Source organism: Lactuca virosa, chromosome 4, assembly GCF_052849685.1.
Source record: "Lactuca virosa cultivar CGN04683 chromosome 4, Lactuca_virosa_CGN04683_v6, whole genome shotgun sequence".
Taxonomy (NCBI): Eukaryota; Viridiplantae; Streptophyta; class Magnoliopsida; order Asterales; family Asteraceae; genus Lactuca; species Lactuca virosa.
The window spans coordinates 423467492-423489570 of record NC_136429.1 but is presented as its reverse complement, the minus strand read 5'-3'; the positions used below and the strand labels follow the sequence as shown (position 1 = coordinate 423489570).

At 32.9% G+C, this 22079-nt stretch overlaps 1 protein-coding gene across 1 annotated transcript; it reads left to right on the top strand.

Annotated features, from left to right (window-relative positions):
• The first annotated feature begins 5595 nt into the window (after positions 1–5595).
• On the top strand, positions 5596–21496 carry LOC145109004 (LEAF RUST 10 DISEASE-RESISTANCE LOCUS RECEPTOR-LIKE PROTEIN KINASE-like 2.4). The gene is made up of 4 exons (XM_079046105.1): positions 5596–6503; positions 19459–19491; positions 19951–20066; positions 20158–21496. The coding sequence occupies exons 1-4, from the start codon at positions 5687–5689 to the stop codon at positions 21214–21216; spliced, it is 2025 nt and encodes a 674-aa protein (XP_078902231.1). The 5' UTR covers positions 5596–5686; the 3' UTR covers positions 21217–21496.
• The last annotated feature ends 583 nt before the right edge of the window (positions 21497–22079 follow it).

Here is a 22079-nt window from a genome sequence, read left to right as displayed (position 1 = left end):
TTTGATAATCATCTTCAACATATGATTGTTTTCGTTTTAATCCAAAATTGTTTTGTGAATCTCTATATGGATTTGAATAAGGGTTTTCATCATCTGAAGAAAAATCATATATTACTTCTGCGTCATTATCATCTGAATTATTTTCTATTTCTATATTATTTTCTTGAGTTTCAGATGGAATTTCTAGTGCTGCAAATAATTTAGTTAGTGTTTCTACTTTTTCTTGTAAAGTTTCCATATATTGTGTGTATTAAAAATAAAATTTTTAGTTTCTTTTTTCTAGTGAAGTAGTTGTTTTTTCTATCATATTTAACAAATTAATTTTGTTATTTTATCTTCAAGGTTTTTTATTTGTTCTTGTTTCCAATTTATACTATTATTTATTATATGTATTGCTTCAATATTAGATATACAATTTATCATTGATATGTCAGAATCTATTTTTAAATCTAAAAGAAATTTTTTTAATTGTTTCAATGTTTTACGAAAAAATTTTAATTCTTGTTTATTTGTATCTAGGCTTGAAAAACTCATGATTATAATTTTATAATAATAATAGTTTAGTTTCGTTTTAGATTTAAAGTTACGATTAAAATTTATTTAATGGTAGTGTTAATTATAATAGTGTTTAAAAGACATATGTTTTAGAATACAAATAGTTTTGTTTTTAGACGTTGTATTTGCTTGTAACGGATTTTAATACTAGTTCTTATGAAATATCTAACATCATGAATATGGTTATTGTTTAAAATCGTACCTTGATTATTAGGTTTGTAAGAATCCTTGAGGTTTTTCTGAGAATTATTTATAGATTCTTGGATTTGCTGTATTCTTAAAATAATATTTTTATTAGGAATACAATTCATCAAAATTTTGTTAGACATAAATATATATTTCAAGCATGAATTTGATTATTAAAAACGAGTATTATTTTAATAAAAATTTCAAATTTTGTAGAATTAATAGTTAGAATAACTCGAAATGATATTATCATGAAGAAATAAAAGTGATTTAACAATTGAAAATATCTTGAGACATATTTATGGTATTAAATCTTCTTATGATAAATATTTTAATTGTTGATAACTTTTTTAAATATGAATATTTAAAAACAATGGTTATTCATTATCATGTTTATGATGCTGCATATGCATATATTCTTATTAACGATAGATTGAATATGCAAACTAGTAATAAGAATAATAAGAACGTTACTTAGCTCTGATACCAAATTGATATAAACATGCTCTGATACCAAATTGAAAAACATGGCGGAATTAATAAAATTAAGACAGAATATACCTGAATGATGCGTCGGAATGGATTGACGATGGATGGATTGTCTGGGTTTGATATGTTTATATGAATATATGGATATGTTTGGATAGGGTTCTGCTATTCAGAAATAGACGAGCTATTTCAACAGAAGAAGATTGAGAACAACTCAAATCTTAAACACTCAATTTTAGCTTGTTTATTTCATATGGGCAAAGGCCCTATTTATAGGCTCAAGAGAGCCGGTTACATAATTGAGTTGCAATCGTTTGATTGCAATACGACATACATATTTACAATATAGCCCCCTAGACTATTGAGGGTTATACACTTTATTTCACATCATAGACACTACTTTTTGACAATAATAATTATAAAAGACAAATGACAAATAATTACAATTCCTTTCCATATTGAAAGGCCACATGTCTTCAATAATGTGTCTTCTTTAATAATGGTTTCTTATGTCATTGCTTACGTCATTCCTGGTTCCATTGCCGAGAAACGAATCCGGGTCTCCTGGGTGAAAGCCAGATATTCCATCTCCGAAGAACATGTCGATTTGCTGCTCGTTTTTTCTCCAACAAAGCTAAAAACCTCCACCGCTGCCTCCATTTTCCGGTCGATTTGCTGCCTCCATCTCCGAAGAACAGTCGCCGACGCTGCCTCCGGTCGACAGATCATCCTCAGCCGTCGTCAGTGGACCACCCACTCTAATTATTTATCCTCTTCTTCCTAAGTTGATTTGTAAAGGTAAAACCCTAATTTCTTTAAATCTTTGAAAGTGAAGTGTTTAAATATTTATTTTATATTTAGTTGAAGTGTTTAAATATTTATTTTATCTTTAGGTTTATATGAAAGGTAAAACCTTGTTACTGTCATTTTGATTCTATTGAATTCCAGAACTCCGAATCCCTAACTGTTTGCTATATTCCCCTAAAAATCAATTTTATATAATGTTCTTTAGAAACTTTGTTGAAACTAGATTGTCAAAATGGTTATAAGATGATTAATTTCAAAGGGGTTTGCCAACCTAAGCAATGTTTCTTCTTAAAAACAGGTTTGGCCATGAAAAAAATGAATCTATTTGTTGTAATAATGAAAAATTAATATGAACAATATGTTTTAGGATTTAGAGAATATATAGAAACAACTTTTGTTTAGGATTTAAAAGTTATTAGGAGGATATAAACAACATTTGGTCACTTTGTTTAGGAGATATAAACAACATTTGGTAATTTCCAAAGGCTTAAGAGTTTAAATTTTCTTATTCATGATGGCTTTCACCCTTTGCAAGCTGTTTAATGTAATAAATAATGTAAATGTTTGTTTCAAAGAATCTTTTGTCTATATCTTTAGGATTTATAAGTTCTTGGAACGAAACAAAAAGTTTAAGAGTTTTTTTTCCTGTGTGCTGCAGGGGCGTAAATATGGTGTGCAGGGGCGTAATATGGATCGAACCTCCTCTTTACAAATGCTTTTGATTTTCAAAAAAATACAAGTTCAAAAGGTATTATGTATGTTTGGTAGTCTTGGAAGGAAATGTGTTTTTATTTCTGAGCTAGTTAAATGAAAGATATACAAGCTTATTATAACATCCTACTTTCATTTTGTCTTACTTATAGTGTTGCACTTTCAAAAAATTTCCCAATTATGGCTATAATAAACAATTAAATGAAAGTACATTACTATATTTGTATTTTTTTTTGTGATCATTGATTATGGTGTGCTATAACAGGAACAATTGGCGGCCTTTGATTCAAAACTCAAATTGAAGAGCACTTGTCAGCCTTTATCGATTCAACTTACCCGACAATTTGCCAAGTAATCCATCAAAAAAAATTCAATTTTATTTTGTAAGCACTTATTTAAACATTTGTAGTTGACACTTATTATGTGTATCAATAGACAATGTTAATTAGTAATATGTATTTGTATTTGATACTTTTTTAGGTTTATTAGTTTTATTATTATAATATTTGTTTTGTAGTTGAATTTCAATATCATTTTAAGTTTAATGTAATGGGGTTTTTCAATATTTTGGATAGAAAAAACTGGATTTCTTTATAATTTTTTACTGTTTTTTTTTAAAATAAAAAGTAATTAGCTACGGATTATCTACAGAAAATCCGTAGCTATTTACTTCCATAGCTATTCCGTAGCTATCCACTTCCGTAGCTATTCCGTAGCTATCCACTTTCGTAGTTATTCCGTAGCTATTCAATTCCGTAGCTATTCTGTAGGAAATCTGTAGCTATTTATTTCCGTAGCTATTCCGTAGCTATGGTAGCTACGGAAAATTCCGTAGCTATTCCGTATCTAATCCGTAGCTATAATTTTCCCACGGGCCATTATGCTACATACATTTTTCCGTAGCAATTCCGTAGTTATCCGCTTATAGCTACAGAATAGCTACGGATTGTGATGTAGCTATTGCACTAGTTTTCTAGTAGTGAAAATCAGTTTGTTTATTTTGTTTTTGAAAGTTGCTGCGTAAATAAGCATTTAAATTTAAGCCTTTATTTATAATGAGAGTATGATAAAAAGAAATTTTTATTCTTTAAGGATATGACAAACACATGTTTTGAACGGATTTGGAATTTTATTAAAAATGTTAGAATTTAATGGATTAAGAATTCAGTGGGAATCAAATTCTATCATTTGTTTGGTTGAAAAAAAAAAAGATGGAAATCAATTTGGGACAGATGAAAAATAATATTTTAGCTTATATTTTGACAACTACTAAAATACATAAATGTTATTATACATTCTAGGCCGGTGATAATAAACAAAACCATTTTACCTCTCCTATTGCACATGCCACCTGAATGCCACATCAACTTTTTCACGTTTTTTATTTTCATCCCTTTCAATCCATACCTTTTATTACAAGCTTCAATGCATAAGATATAAGTGAAGAGAAGAGAAGAGTGTGGGAGCACTCTCACCTCACCTAATACACATGACACGTAGATGTCACATCAACTTTCTCACGTCTTTCGCTTTCATCCTTCCCGACTTATAGCTTTTATTAAAAGTTTCAATGCATATGATACAAGTGAAGAGAAGAGAGAAAATTGTGGGAGCACTCGGTTGGCTAAACCTAGGGGCGACAATTTTCGACACGACTCGCAACACGATACGAAACCGACACGAAAATAAACGGATTTGGGTTGATATTTTTGACCAGTGAACCTGACAACCGGACAAATAAACATGTCGTGTTCGAGTTAGTAATTGGGTGCACGGGTTAATCCACCAACCCATATAATTTTTTTAAAGGTTGTTACCGGTTTAAAGCGAGCTCCCCAGAGGTGGTTCAACGTATAATATATTAGATTTAAATTATGGGACTACATCTATCAGTCTATGGGTATTGCGTGCACTAAATCAACTAGTCCTCACTATTACGCAAATAATATATGGGTTCATAGGTCAACCCGTCAACCCGAATGTAACCCACGGACCCGTATAATTAAACGGATTAGACGGGTCGTGTCCGGGTTGATGTTTTCAACCCGTCAACCCGTGACCTAACAACCCATGACACGAATAATTATACAGATCGTATACGGGTTGATGCATTATTACCACCCAACCTCTGACACGATTACGCTAAACCATTAAACCAGCCTCTTTCGTATTACCACAATCCAACGACTCCATGCACCTTTATTAATTGATTGACATGATGTTTAGGTTGCAAAAGGAAAATTAAAGAATTCAACCATTAAACCAGCCTCTTTCGTATATACCCTACATTTGAGTTCAAAGATGTTGAAGTTTTCTGTCACGTGGCATGAACAGATTGGTTCTCTGTAAGTGAAAATTCTGAGATTTTGAAATAAAACTAGTATTATGAATTATCTAATCTTCCTGGAAATTCATGTAAAAGTGACCAAAGTGGTGTGGGTGAGCATAAAAAGTCATCAGCACATACTTCTATTTTATATATTTCTTCTCTAAAATCTGTATTTCATTTTTACATGATGACAATCCACATGTACTTATAGCGCAACGGCATTTAGTGTTGACATGGGATATTTTAGTCTAATTGGTTTGGTGTGTTCTTGTTTTTCTTTTAGAGTGTTCTAAAAGAAATTGTATTGAAAAAGTTTTTTATAGAATAACTTTTTGTTAAACATATTTATTAAGATGAAATTTTTTTAAAGATGCTCTAAAGTCAAATGGAAGGCTCTATTTTGATTTGAATTTTCATAATTTTAGATATTTTCATTCTTTGTTGACGAGTTTGCAATAGACTTGTTCATGCTTTCATTATTTTCACAAATTGTTTTTATTTTTTGTAGACGAGTTAACAATAATAGACTTCTTCCTGCTTTCATTCTTTTCAAAACTTCCTCTTTCTAATTCATTCTTCATCAGCTCCTTTCTTTCTACCCCGACCACCATGAAACCCAGTCTACCCCCGAGCTCAGCCCCCTTCGTCTTCACTGTGATTCTCTCCTTTGGTGTCCATTTCCCAGCCATCTGGTGCCAAGAAACCCAGCGGCCATTTGATATTTGTGGCGAACCGGTCGATTGTGGAGAAATTCCAGTAGAGTACCCATTTTGGGGGTTAGATCGTCCGGCATACTGCGGCCACCCTGGTTTTCAGCTAACCTGCCCATCGAATGTTCCCCTACTCAATTACGAATCAGTAAACTACCGAGTTTTGCGTTTGGATACCAGTACACAGATAATCACCATCGCTAGAAACGATCTCTGGGAAAGCTCTTGCCCTCGATTTCTATACAACACCTCCTACAACTCGATGCTGTTCAACGGTGATAATTTTCCGCAGCTGAATGTGTCTTTGTACTACGATTGCAATACTAGTAGTGCAGTGATACCTTTGAGCGCTAATTACAGATTTAGTTGTAATGTGAATGAGAGCCAAAGTGACAGTTATTTCATAAGAACTGATCAGCTAATCCCCAGCGTGGCCAATTTCTTGGATCAGTGTCAAAATCGCATCGATGTACCGGTGAATCAATCTTCAGGAGCTCGATTAGCGTCAGGGGTTGCTACAACAGATGATCTGAGGTCAGGCGTGAGGGCCGGTTTCCAGCTACAGTGGACGGCGAAAAATGATGAGTGTGATCGGTGTATTCGGTCAAATGGTCAATGTGGGTCAAACTGGACGTCACCTGATTTGTTTGCTTGCTACTGTTCTAATGGAAATTTCTCGTTTACTTGTAACGATTCGAATGGAGGTGGAGGTGGAGGTAAGTGATTTACTGTTTTTGTATATTTTACGCTGTGCTCATTAACAACCTGTTCTAAATCTATTTAAAACCTCATTAAACCCATGAACACTAAACCCACAATTTTGGTTCCGTAAACCTGACTGCAAATCGGATTAAATTCGTTTACACATTTAGTAAATGATATTTTTGTTGGTTAATTTTGATAACCAAAACATAAAATGCGGAAGCTTTAGATCTTAAACTCAAATCTGATTGAAAGAAAACTTAAACATGAAAGAACGATTAAATATATGTTTAATTATGATCTTCGAATCTGAAGAACTGGGTTGAGTTTCAAGATGATCTTAAGACAACCTTGAAGAACCCTTAGCAATCGGAAAACGAATTTGTGAAGTAATTTCGTGTATCTTGATTTGCTCCTCATCACAAGTATTTATAGATGGAGATAAACACTAAAGTGAGAGATAAAATGGATCTTAAGGATCTTGAGTTAAACCGAGAACTCAAGCCACAAATGGCAAATAAATATCGGTACATCAACAATCTTATACACTTACCATAATATTTCTGAATTTAAATGATATATATATATATATATATATATATATATATATGTGTGTGTGTGTATGTGTGTGTGTGTGCATTTATAAAATGGTCCCATAATTTTCTAACAATATCCCACTAGACCATTAATATATAAATGCATATACAACTGTATAAGCGCTTTAATGTATGTTATCATAATATCGGTACACTTAAACAATCTCGTCCATTAATTATAATAGTATAGGATCAAAGCGGTCTTTGTTACAATTTACGTAATTAAACCTATCAATATTCACATATACATATATAACTAAACGGCATAGATTAAACATGATTGTGTGGTTTCAAAATAAAAAATAGATTTCCAATAAGTTCCTCTTTAGATTGAAGTGGGATCAAACTTCAAATAAGTGCAAATAATAATTAAGTTAACTGAATTCTTAATTCTGTACAGAAAAACATAATTGTTCTTAAACAAAACATAAATCACCATAAAACTCCCACTAAAACCAAATATCACACCAGCATGTGTAGTATGTTCATGAAAGACCTAGGGAGGTAATCCCTTTATCAGCGGATCCGCTTTCGTAGAGTTTGTTCATATGTGATATATATATTTCCATTTTGCACTATTGTATTAATAGAAGGAAACTTGATGTCAATATGCTTTGACTTAATAGAACTTCTGTTGTTGGAATATAACATGGTTGACTTATTATCACAACTTTAGTGGTCTTTCAATACCCATAATGTGTAGCCTCGTGACAAATTTCCACAACAATATTCCATGTTACAAATTATGTTGCCTTTATGGAAGAAGCTACCGCAGTCTATTCCATGAAATGGCTCATCATGCTAAAATGTAAAAGTATTCCGACATGGATCGGTAACGATTTTGGTATCTAATAAAATTTGATTCTTAATAAAAAAATGATCTCAAAAAAATCTGATTTCTTATAGTTGAGCATATATCCTTTTGTTATATATAGATATCTCAAAATCCATTTGGCTGCTTTCTTATGATCCAAACTTGGGTTGCGTAGATATATGCCCAAAACCAGAAAGATAAATTTACTCCCACTTAATCTGTGATACACAAAATCATCTACTGTATTTCCTTCAAAACCAAAAGGATAATAAATTGATGAAAAAAATGTAGTATCACGCATAGGATATCCAAAGTTAAGGTTGTTGAGTTTGTGTATTCAGAATAGAAGATCGAATAACATTGTCGATCATTGCTTCATAATTTGCATACTATCGAAAGCAATAATAGGAATCAAGATTGATTCCTCGTTAAGAACAATGTTTTAACCTTGTTTCTCCCCCAAACTCAACATCCTCAAAGAATGTTGTTCTATCCAAAATGCAAGGTCAATATTCATGCAATTGAGAACTAACATAATGCCCTCATTCCATTCCTTAAGGTTAATCTTATTGAGTACATGAATCATAAATGTGATCAATGTTAGCAGATATAATACCATAATTCAAATTTGTTGTTTTGAGAACATAACAAAATCTATTTTTATGCTCATTAATCCATAAACCGTAATCAATAAATTCAATTTATGACATCTTTACAAGATATCGACACAACATTAATATCAGTCTTTGGACAGTAATATTAAATTGCAAGGGATATACTTGTTTAACTGGTAAAAATATTGACAATATAACATGTTAATCAATAAGCCCATCTTTGGATTTACTCATTAATTACATGGAACCCAAAATATTATCATATTTTTACCACCACTTAGGTGTTTATCCAACTAAATATTAATCTGCCTTTGGGTCGATTAATATTTGCATTAAAAAACACATAAACCATAAAATGTAAAATAAACATTGACAATAAATCATGTTAATTAATAAGCCCCTCTTTGGATTGACTTATTAATGACATGTAACCTTTAAAAAAATTGTCGCATGTTTATTATTATATATGTGTTTATCCTGAAAAATATCAACCTACCTTTGGGTCGATTGATATCTGCATTAATAAACACATAAACCAAAATATTTAAGTTATTTGTAAATTAATTTTCATAAAAGAGATCACTTTGGTGACATATTATGTTAATTAATTTACAATAAAAATAAATAATATGGCATAGTATAATTTGTTGATAACCAAAAATTAAAGTGCCATACATAAGATGGTGTCAAATTAACATAAAAAACATGTTATAACTATAGTTTAATGACAACTTGAAATATTTATCAAACTATGTCATACTTTGAGCCGAACACATTTTACATAAACAATATCGTATAATACTTAATGTATTTAAAACCAAATTGATTAAAATAATATACGTTACTTTGGTAACAATATTATATCAATCACTAACCAAAACATGATATCCATAAGCCAAAACGTTCAAGCATTCAATTGAAATATATCAGGTCTTATAAAATGAAAATTGTTAATGTTGTTTCAACCTATAACTAAATACCAGTGAGAGATGGGTAGATGAAAAATGATATGGATGAAAAGAGATGAAAGATGATATAGATGTTGAGAGGTGAAAGATGATTAGAAGCCTTGACTTCAAAGCTGATCCAGTCATCTAGCAAAGAACAGATGACAACCACAGACTATTCTAGACAGTCGAGTGGAACGCTGGTAAGCCCGCAACCTGTAGGTGTTTTTGAGCTACGTGTTCATCAGATGTACTCTAAAAACTCTGGCAGCTAGGGACTTAGTGCCTAATTGATAACATTGGCAGTTGTGCCTAATAGATAACATTGGCAGCTGTGCCTAAGAGATAACATTGGTAGATGTGCATAGTAGATAACATTGGCAGCTGTGCCTAATAGATAACATCGGTAGCTATGGACTTGGTGCCTATTAGATAAACCCTGGCTTCGATGGCCGTGCCTATTCCGTAGTACAATTCTTAGGAATAAATAAATGAAGAATAGATGATTCTTAGGGTAGATCTTTAAGAACAAAAAAGATAAGGGGGATGGGAAACTGGGTTAATTGTTTGATGATTACACATAATAATTATATTATTATGAGTTGCAAACCCTATGTACTCACCAGGTATCCCAACCTGACCCACTTAGTTTATTTTATAACAACTAGCGATATTAAAGATATATTCTGCTGAGAGATTCAAGTAGTATTAGGCCATTAGTTTAATTACTATAAGGCTTGTAATATTTGCTTATGTTTTTGTATTGACGATGACATCCTGATGTTTTAATATAAATAAAATACATTTCTTCGGAAATGATTTGATAATAACATTATCATGTTTTTGGGAACAAATTCCGCAATATTATTCTTCAAAAAAGATACTCTGATTTTTAAATAAACATAAACAAATCGATCTTTTCTGGCCATGAAATTGGGGATGTCACAATTGACTTTTATAAGCCATGTTTCCTTGGAATATAAAAGAAATCTACTTTTTCAAAATAGGGTCAACACCACAAGGTTGGGAAATTGGAGTTAGTTCATTCAGATGGATATGGTTGCACTTCAGTTTCTTCAGTGGGAGGTTACATGTACTATGTTACTTTTATTAACGGATTTCCTTAGAAAGTTTTAGGTTTATTTTTAAAGAACAAATTGCAAGTATTTAGTACCTTCAAAAGAAATAGAAAGTTATTGCTAAGAATGAAAAAATTATGAAGATTAAACGTCTCAAGTCAGATAATGGGGTTAAGTATAAGAGCAAATAAATATTTGAAAACTGTGTTGAACATGGGATAAGGATGTTGAAAACAATTTCTGAAACATCTCAACATAATGGTGTGACTGGGAGGATGAACATTACACCGAACGAGAGGAAAAAGAGCATGAGACTACATGGAGGGTTGCCCAAAATGTTTTGGGAAGATTAGATTAGTACAACAACTTACTTAATTTACAAAGGACCCTTACTCGCCATAGGGTTGAAAATTTAAGAAGTGGAATGACATGGTCGGGAGATTTCGCTCAGATACTTGAAAGTATTTGTTTATGCCTAGTATGTAAAGTTCAATTAATATGAAAGAGACAAACTCGAGGAAAAGGCAAATAAGTTTACATCCATAGGCTACGTGTTGGTTGACATGGGTTATCATTTTTATGATTAGTAGTTAACAAAAAAGGTTATCAGTTGTCGCGATATAGTGTTCAACAAAAGTGCCTTGTAAAAGTAGGAGATTGTAGCAAACCCCAATAGAGAAAATCAACTAGAAAAGAAGAATAAAGTTGAGTTTTAATAAATCTTAGAAGACGATATTGTAAAAGCCTACTAGTACTCCTGAGATAGGTGAATGTCCAGGAATGATTGGGAGCCCATATGAACTTGGAGATAGGTGAATGTCAAAGATGAATTGAATTTCTCTCCAGCGGTGAAGATAAATACTATCATGTTGGTCTTGGATACTGCAATTGTGGAAGATATCCATCTAGAGAAACTAGATGTGAAAAACAACTTTTCTAAATGATGACCTGGAAGAAGACATCTACATAGCACAACCAAAGATTTTTCTCTTAGTTAGCAAGGAATATATGATGTAAAAGTAGAAGAAAGGTTTGGATTGGTTGACGCAAGCTCCAAGATATTGGTACTTGAAGTTTAATACTTTCATGCAACGGAATGGGTAGATCTAAACTTCATGAAAGTAAAAAACATAAAGATATAGTTGTCCATAGATTTTGAGATGAAGGACCTATGGGATTCTAAGCATATATTGGGCATAAGCATACCCACAGACAGAGTTGTTGGTGCTTTTAAACTTTTTAAAAAAGTCCGTCATAACTGCTCTGGAGAAGTTAAACATTTCAGATGCAAAACATAAAAGTACACCTTTGGGAATTCAGTTGAGATTCTCAACTAAACTGCCCCCAAACAAGGAAGAATACAAAGAAGATATGATTAAATTTCCATATGCCTAAGCAGTTGGTAGCTTGATGTATGCTATGTTGTGCATCAGGCCAAATATTACCCATGTAATGGGAGTTGTGACCGTTTTATATCTAATCCAGAGAAAGCGTTAGGAAGTAGTTAAATGGTAGGTACGATACTCGAAAGGTACTTTCGAAGATGCCTTATATTTAAGATGAAAAGTGGTAGTCATGAAGGTTTTGCTAATGCTGATTCGGGGCTTGTGTAGATTCGAGAAAGAGCAGAAACGATTATGTGTTCACAATTACGGGGTACAAAAATCAGTTGGATTTCTAGGTTATAGAAGAGTCTTTCTTTTTCAAGCATAGAAGTAGAGTACATGGAGATTGTAGAAGAAAGCAAGAAGAAATCAAGGAGCTTAAATGATTAGAGAACTTCTTATCATAACTTGGGATGCATCATGAAGATAATGTATTGCATTATGAAATCTAAAGGGCAGTTCACTTGGAAGAGAATATGGGGTTTCACAGTAGGACACAACACATTCAAATGAGGCACCCCTTTATATGAGACCTATAACGAGACTATGAGTTTGAAGTATAATCCTTAGAAGAAAGAATCGAACATAGATGTTTACCAAGGTAGTGACTACAGAGAATATGAAATTGTGTATGACTTCAACTGGTCTTCTAGATACTTGAAGAGAAGGCACAAAGTGTTGGGGATTGTTAGCATCAAGTACACATTACATAGGGAGTAGAAAAATCAAAACTTGATATACCTAAATGTACATGCAACGTAAGGATATATGTTTTACTAATATAGCATCCTACTTTGAAAAACGACATAGAGTGGTCTTGACTAACCTCTTGATGACTTCCTTGTGAACTCATACGTGCTAGCTTAGTTTCAAGATGTAGGATCCAAAAGAGAATCTTGTTAATGGAATCAGACCCACAACACCAGAGGAAAGAAGTAATTAAACCAATCTAGGGTTTAACCGAGAATCACCAAAACCCTATGAAAGAAGGTGTGATTTTCATCCAAGGAGAAGGGAGAGAGAGGGGACGATTTATGAAGGGATTGATTAACCTCTAAGTTTTATGATGGTTTTTTATAGGTTACAACAAAATTATACAAAGCGGAAAATACTTAACCATTAAGAATTTGCGCACATGCAACTAAAAAGATCTATGTCTTTCACATAAAGGCAACATACTTTGAATTACCAAAATTACTATAACCCTAATGAAATCGAAATTCATAAGAGAATGTTACATACCTTTTTATTTGTTATAGCTAACAAATCAAACCAATCCTTCTTCAAAACTCTTGGAAGCAAGCACCGGAAACCTCGTGCCTCTGATGGTTCACAACCAAACCCTAGCAACTAGGAAACTTGAAGAGAGAGGAGAAGGGAGGTATAATTTAGGCTATCCTTTAGAGGGCGGTGATGGCCGAAAATATGAAGGGGTGAAGGCCTATTTATAGCTGTTACGAAAACCCTAGATTACCCTTACTTGATTAAAATTATAATATCTTAAATCAGGTAATTATTTGGTTTCCTAATTATTTTCAAGAAATATTCCAGATGCCCCAAAGCTACCTCCCAAAACCTTCCAAACCCTAGGAAGGTTTCGGAATGCCTTTTGTTCAGCTATTTAACAGTTACAGCTTAGGTCCTTACACTTTTAGTTAATCTAATTAATCCCAAAATTAATTCTAATTATTTTCTGATTAATTTTTAATTAAGTAATACTATTTCTAATTAACATATTATTCTTATAATATATTAATAAATTTATTTAATTTTATTTATTAATCATATAATAAATCAATAATTCAGTCTCTCTCTCCAAAAGTCATCCTATTCGATTACCAGGTTTGAGGGCAACCTAAAAGGACTCTGATAATAATTCAAGTATATACCAATTTAGTTATTGGCTTAGACACCTAATCCAACAGTTTAACAGTAGCAATCTATTTATAGACAGGCAAAGAGTATTCTAAAAGGAGACAAACTCTAGGGTTTTATCCTCATATTTTGCTTATTTCAAACTTACCACATCCCTATCAAAGGTATGAAAAACCGTCCATACCCTCCTTCCATGGGGTTATGGAATATTCCAATTAATCCCTTGGACTAATTAATAATCAACCTCCTTAATTAATTATATCATTTTAATTAATTTATCAATTAATTTATAATTAACTTATCAATTTGTTAATAGATTAATACATTATTAAAGTGTATCAGTAAATTGGAAATATTACCAAAACAGTAAATGACATTGGACAACATTTCCAACACAAAGTTCTAAAATGTATCAGTAAATCTGTTCACCACCACCAATTGGGAGATGTTAAGTTATGGAGCCTATTCGTGTCCCACTCCCAAACCAACATGCAATGTTCAAGGGGGCAGTGCCACAAGAATATATTTTTCATGGGCTACTTTATTTTATCAGATTCAACACCAAAATGAGTAATGATCCAGATTTATAAGAGTTAACGGGCCGAGCCTTATTGGTTTTTTAGGTCAACATATTAGTATTTATATCACTTGAATTTATGTAACCTCATATACAGAGACAATTCGATAGAATTAAATAAATCTCTCTTTCTCTCTCTCTCTCTCTCTCTCTCTCGCATGTTCACCGAGTGGATTTAGTAGATCACTCTGATCGTGTGAGCTACACAAATGAATCATATTCTTTTTTCCGTTTTTCAATTGTCTAAATCGTTTGTTTGTTGAAGTGTTTAAACCCTAATACAACATCCCTCACATGGGTGGTGGTGGTGGTGGTGGGGGGGGGGGGGGGGGGGGCTTATGTGGTAAAAGGTACTCAAATACCCAGTCTCCTACACAATAGTTACTCATGCTGCCTAGTCATTTTAAAAAATCACATATAAAAAATGTCAACATTAAGTTGTGTACTCAACAGTCTCGGTTTGACCTGCCCGTCAATATAAAGACTCATTCAAATAAGCTCTAATTTTCTAATTTTCCTTCATATATTTTTTTACCTTTAGACTATTTCTATTTGATCTCCATTAATATAAGTTCAACTAAGATCGATATTACCTTTTTTTCTCAAACCGGATCCAAGGGAGCTGCAAGGAAGCTTATTATCGGTAAGTAGACAAGGTTTTCTCATTGTTTAGCAAAGCACACATTCATGAAAATGTTTTCTTTTGAATATAAAATTATACCTCCCTTTTCGATGTACCATAAGAGCGTCAACAATGGTGAGTTGAATGAGGTGGTACGTTTAGATGTTATTCAATGGATGAAACTCTATCATTGTAAGATGTCATCTTGGCGTTCAATGGATTTGGAGTTCAATGGCCATTGAGCTCTTCAATGGAAAAAAGGAAAGTTTTTAATTCTAAAATATATACTATAAATTACCTTTTGTAATATTGTATTGAACTTTGTAGAGTTCAGTGCATTGTAGGAAAAAATGATAGAGTTATATGGATTGTAGAAAGATGATGTAACAATCCATTAAACTCTATGGAGTTGAATGCATTATGGATGTCGTAAGAAATGATACCAATTTTTTAGATGTGTTTAATGATCATGGAAAATGATTTGCAGGCATTTCATGCAGCGTTGTTGGAATCTTATTCATGATGTTTGTCATTCTATATAGAAAAAAGAGGTTATGGGAAACTCTAGGTGCTCTTCGGCTAAATGGAAAGTCTAATCTTCTGGTAAGGATCTCAAAAAAATAATACATGTTTAAATTTCTACACAAACTTGTTCCCTAACATAAGCTTGCATTGGGTATGGACAAAAGGGTACCACCAGAAATCATCAAATAGAAATATTTATAAGGAATTATGAAACTATGGCCCCAAATAGATTCAAGTATTCACAAATCAAGAAAATGGCAAACTCCTTCGATGACAAAATAGGGCAAGGAGGGTATGGAAGTGTCTACAAACGACAATTGCGTGATAGTTTCATGCAGCAGAATGGGTAGAAGAGATGTAAGATGGATCCTGGTTGTTTACGAAAGAAGTCCGGCTCCTCATATATGATTCTTTTAATGTATATTGATGACATGTTGATTGCTGGATCAAAACTGCATGAAAGTCAAAAACATAAAGATATAGTTGTCCATAGATTTTGAGATGAAGGACCTATGGGATGCTAAGCATATATTGGGCATAAGCATACCCATAGACAGAGTTATTGGTGCTTTGAAACTTTCTAAAAAAATTCCGTCCTAATTGCTCTGGAGAAGTTAAACATTTCAGATGCAAAACCTAAAAGTACACCTTTGGGAATTCAATTGAGATTCTCAAATAAACTGTCCCCGTAGAAGGAAGAAGACAAAGAAGAGATGATTAAATTTCCCTATGCCTAAGCAGTTGGTAGATTGATGTATGTTATGTTGTACATCAGACCAAATATTACTCATGTAATGGGAGTTGTGACCGCTTTATGTCTAATCCAGGGAGAGCGTTAGGAAGTAGTTAAATGGTAGGTATGATACTCGAAAGGGACTTCCGAAGTTGCCTTATATTTAAGACGAAAAGTGGTAGTTATGAAGGTTTTGCTAATGTTGATTTAGGGCTTGTGTAGATTCGAGAAAGAGCAGAAATGGTTATATATTCACAATTAGGCGTACAAAAATCAGTTGGATGTCTAGGTTATAGAAGAGTCTTTCTCTTTCAAGCATAGAAGTAGAGTACATGAAGATTGTAGAAGAAATAAAGGAGCTTATATGATTAGAGAACTTCTTATCATAACTTGGGATGCATCATGAAGATAATGTATTGCATTATGAAATCCAAAGGGCAATTCACTTGGCAGAGAATATAGGGTTTCACAGTAGGACACAACACATTCAGATGAGGCACCCCTTTATATGAGACCTATGACGAGACTCTGAGTTTGAAGCAAAATCCTTGGAATAAAGAATCGAACATATATGTTTACCAAAGTAGTGACTACAGAGAATATGAAGTTGTGTATGACTTCAACTAGTCTTCCAAATATTTGAAGAAAAGGCACATACTAGAGAGAGAGAGAGAGAGAGAGAGAGAGAAAGAGAGATAAATAGAGAAAAAGGGAGATAAGGAGAGAGATAGAGAGAGAGAAGGGGGTTACAAAGTGTTGGGGATTGTTAGCATCAAGTACACATTACATAGGGAGCAGAAAAATCAAAACCTGATATACCTAAGTGTACATGCAACCTAAGGATCTAGGTTTTACTGCTATAGCATCCTACTTCGAAAAACGACAAAGAGTGGTATGGAACAACCTCTTGATGACTTCCTTGTGATCTCATACGTGCCACCTTAGTTTCAAGATTTAGGATCCAAAAGAGAATCCCTTTAATGGAATCAGGCCCACAACAACAAAGGCAAGAAGTAATTAAATCAATCTAGGGTTTAATCAAAAATCACCAAAATCCTAGGAGAGAAGGTGTGATTTTCATCTAAAGAGAAGGGAGAAAGAGGGGAGGATTTTTGAAGGGATTAATTAGCATATAATTTTTATGATGGTTTTTATAGGTTACAACAAAATTACACAAAGCGGAAAATACTTAACCATTAAGAATTTCGGTACATGCAACCTAAAAGATCTATGTCTTTCACATAAAGGAAACATACTTTGAATTAACAAAATTACTATAACCCTAATGAAATCGAAATTCATAGGAGAAGGTTACATACCTTTTGATTTGTTATAGCAAACTAATCAAACAAATCCTTCTTGAAAACTCTTGGAAACAAGCACTAGAAATCTCGTGCCTCTGATGGTTCACACCGAAACCCTAGCAACTAGGAAACTTGAAGAGATAAGAGAAGGGGGGTATAATTTAGGCTATCCTTTAGAGGGAAGCGATGGCCGAAAATATGAAGGGGTGAAGGGCTATTCATAGCTGTTAGGAAAACCCTAGATAACCCTTACTTGATTAAAATAATAATATCTTAAATTAGGTAATTATCTGGATTCCTAATTATTTTCAAGGAATATTCCAGATGCCTCAAAGATACATCCTAAAATCGTCCAAACCCTAGGAAGGTTCTGGATGCCTTTTTTTTCAATTATTTAACAATTACAGCTTAGGTCCTTGCACTTTTAATTAATCCAATTAATCTCAAAATTAATTATAATAAATTTTTGATTAATTGTTAATTAAGTAATACTATTTCTAATTAATATATTATTCTCATAATATATTAATAAATTCATTTATTGTTATTTATTAATCATATAATAAAATTAATAATTTGGTCTCTCTCTCTCCAAAAGTCATCATATTCAATTAGCAGGTTTGAGGGCAACCTAAAAGGACTGTTCTAATTCAAGTATATACCAATTTAGTTATTGGCTTAAACACCTAATCCAACAGTTTAACCATATCAATCTATTTATAGGCAGGCAAAGAGTATTCTAAAATGATACAAACTCTAAGGTTTTATGCTAATCATTTCCATATTTCAAACTTGTCACATCCCTATCAAAGGGATATGAAAAACCGTCCATACCCTCCTTCTAGGGGGTTCTGGAATATTCTAGTTAATCTCTTGGATTATTTAATAATCAACCTCCTTATTTAATTAAATTATTTTAATTAATTTATCAATTAATTCTAATTAACTTATTAATTCCTTAATAATTTAATACATTATAAAATGTATCAGTAAATTGGAAATATTACCAAAACAGTTAATGACCTTGGACAACATTTCCAACACAAAGTTCTAAAATGTATTAGTAAATTTGTACACCAACCTGCAATTGGAAGATGTTAAGTTATGGAGCCTAAAGTTGTCTCGCTCTCAAACCAACATGCAATGGTCAATGGGGCACTGCCACAAGAATATATTTTTCATGGGCTACTTTTTTTTATCTGATTCAACACCAAAATGAGTAATGGACCAAATTTATAAGAGTTATTTATCTGATTCAACACCAAAATGAGTAATGGTCCAAATTTATAATATTTAGCAGGCTTAGGCTTATTGGATTTTTAGGTCAACATACTAGTATTTATATCACTTGAATTTGTGTAACCTAATATACAAAGGCAATTCAATAGAAATCAATAAATCTCTCTCTCTCTCTCTCTCTCTCTCTCTCTCTCTCTCTCTCTCTCTCTCTCGTGTTCACCGTGTGGATGTAGCAGATCACTTTGATCGTGTAAACTACACAAATGAATCTTGTTCTTGTTTTTCGTTTTGCATTACTACTATGTGTGCAATTGTCTAAATCGTTTGTTTTTTGAAGTGTGTAAACGCTAATACAACATCCCTTACATGGGGGGGGGGGGGGGGGGCTTAAGTGATAAAAGGAACTCAATTACCCAGTCTCCTACACAATAGTTACTCATGCTGCCTAGTCATTAAAAAAAATCATATATAAAAATGACAACATTAAGTTGTGTACTCAACAATCTCTGTTTGACCTGTCCCTCAATATAAAGACTCATTCAAACAAGCTCTAATTATCTAATTTTCCTTCATATATTTTTACCTTTAGACTATTTCTATTTTGATCTCCATCAATATAACTTCAACTAAGATCGATATTACCTTTGTTTCTTAAACAGGATCCAAGGGAGCTGCAAGGAATTTTATTATCGGTAAGTAAACAAGGTTTTATCATTGTTTAGCCAAGCACACATTCATGAAAAAGTTTTCTTTTGAATATACAATTGTACCTCCCTTTTCGATGTATCATAAGAGCATCAACAATGGTGAGTTGAATGAGTTGACAAGTCTAGATATCATTCAATGGATGACACTCTATCATTATGAGATGTCATCTTGGCATTCAATGGATTTGGAGTTCAATGACCATTGAGCTCTTCAATGGAAAAAATGAAACTTTTTAATTCTTAAATATATACTATAAATTACTCTTTGTAATATTATATTGAACTTTATAGAGTTTGTAGGAAAAAATGATAGAGCTGTATGGATTGTAGAAAGATAATGTAACAATCCATTAAACTCTATGGAGTTGAATGCATTATGGATGTCGTAAGAAATGATACCATATTTTTTAGATGTGTTTAATGATTATGGAAAACAATGTGCAGGCATTTCATGCAGCGTTGTTGGAATCTTATTCATGATGTTTGTCATTATATATAGAAAAAAGAGGTTATGGGAAACTCTAGGTGCTCTTCGGCTAAATGGAAAGTCTAATATTCTGGTAAGGAACTCAAAAAAAAATATCTGTTAAAATTTCTACATAAAATTGTCCCAATTCCCTAACATAAGGTTGCATTGGGTATGGACAACAGGGAACCACCAGAAATCATCAAATAGAAATATTCATAAGGAACTATGGGACTATGGCCCCAAATAGATTCAAGTATTCACAAATCAAGAAAATGACAAGCTCCTTCGATGACAAACTGGGGCAAGGAGGGTATGGAAGTGTATACAAAGGACAATTGTCGGATGGGAAACTAGTTGCAGTAAAGCTCTTGGGTAATGCCATTGGAGATGGGAATGATTTCATTAATGAAGTTGCTAGCATCGGTAGAACTTCTCATGTCAACATAGTGAAACTCTTAGGGTTCTGCTTTGATGGAAAGAAAAGAGCCCTCATGTATGAGTTTATGCCAAATGGATCTTTGGATAAGTTTCTTCGTGGTGATGGATCTCATTTAGACTGGAACACGTTATTCCAAATCGCAAAAGGAATTGCACGGGGACTAGAGTATCTACATCAAGGTTGTAACACAAGGATTGTGCACTTCGACATAAAGCCTCACAACATTCTATTGGACGAAGAATTTGTTCCAAAAATATCTGATTTCGGATTGGCTAAGTTGTGCAAAAGGAAGGAGAGTATTGTATCTGTAACGGGTGCAAGAGGTACTGCTGGATACATGGCCCCTGAAGTATTTTTCAAGAGTTTTGGTGGTGCTTCACATAAATCTGATGTATATAGCTATGGGATGATGGTTCTTGAAATGACAGGTGCACGTAAAAAGAACAAGTCTAACACAACAAGCATGAGTGAAGCATATTTTCCGGATTGGATATACAAGAAAGTAGAAACTGGAGATAATCTAGGGGTTGATGGGGTGACAACCGAAGAAGAAGAGGAATTAGCTAGGAAGTTGGTGATGGTGAGCCTGTGGTGCATCCAGTCTGATCCATCAGATCGGCCATCTATAAGTAAAGTTGTGGAGATGTTGGAAGGAAGCTTTCAATCATTACAAGTTCCACCTAGACGTTTTTGGTCATCTCCCGCAAGGCATACGCAAGACAATTCTCCATCAGCCTCACAGAGTTTAAGTAGCCAGGGAGTACTAAAAATGCAGGCTACAGAAGAAGAATCATATTCCTGACGCGCACAAAATAATTTTTGTTAGAAGAGATCTTTCACAAATATTAATTCTATTCAAAGCTATCTCCCACAAATTCTGTGCAAGTGTGTATACCATGGAAAATTAGTCAAAACAAAGTGTAGATGTAATTTGGGCTTTCTTTTGGTTTTTATTTTTTAGTGCATTGTTGATTAAAAACAACTTAGACGGCTCAATGTTGAAAGCACTACCCTTTTTTTACACTACGTACATATATTTTTGAGTCATTTTATGTAATCAAAATTTGATAATGGGCAGATAATCGCCATGTTATTGCATATGAGTAAATATATTCATTTATGTTCTTTCGAAAATTGAATCATTGCTGATTTTTTAAACATTGGTTGTTGCTTCTTTGAGTTTGTCATATCGAAAAACATGAGTTTTATTAGGTAATGGCTAAAGATGGCGAGAACCTGGCTAATTAAAAACTATAAAGAAATAAAAACGTAATAATATACTTAGAAAATGCAAAGCCGAAGAATAAATATGGGCTTCCATTGTCGAAAATTCACTATATTACAAAATTTTAAAATGACATAGACTAATCTTACAAACAAATTACGTCTACCCTGTCCAACGATTTATCTCACGGCTTTTGTTTTTCTAAAACAAAAAAAAGATTTGAAATAAATTAAATTATACATTTTAAGTGTGTTATAATAAGATTATTTGAAACCAAAATCTTGAACCATTTTTATAGAATAACTAAACGTATATCATTTTAATTATAGGGTGACTTTCGCCATGTTGCGCATGTTAAATTATAGAGTGAATTTCGTATATGTCTTTATTAAGTTTTACATTTGTCTAGCCTAAAACTTAAATATGTATTTACTCTTCTT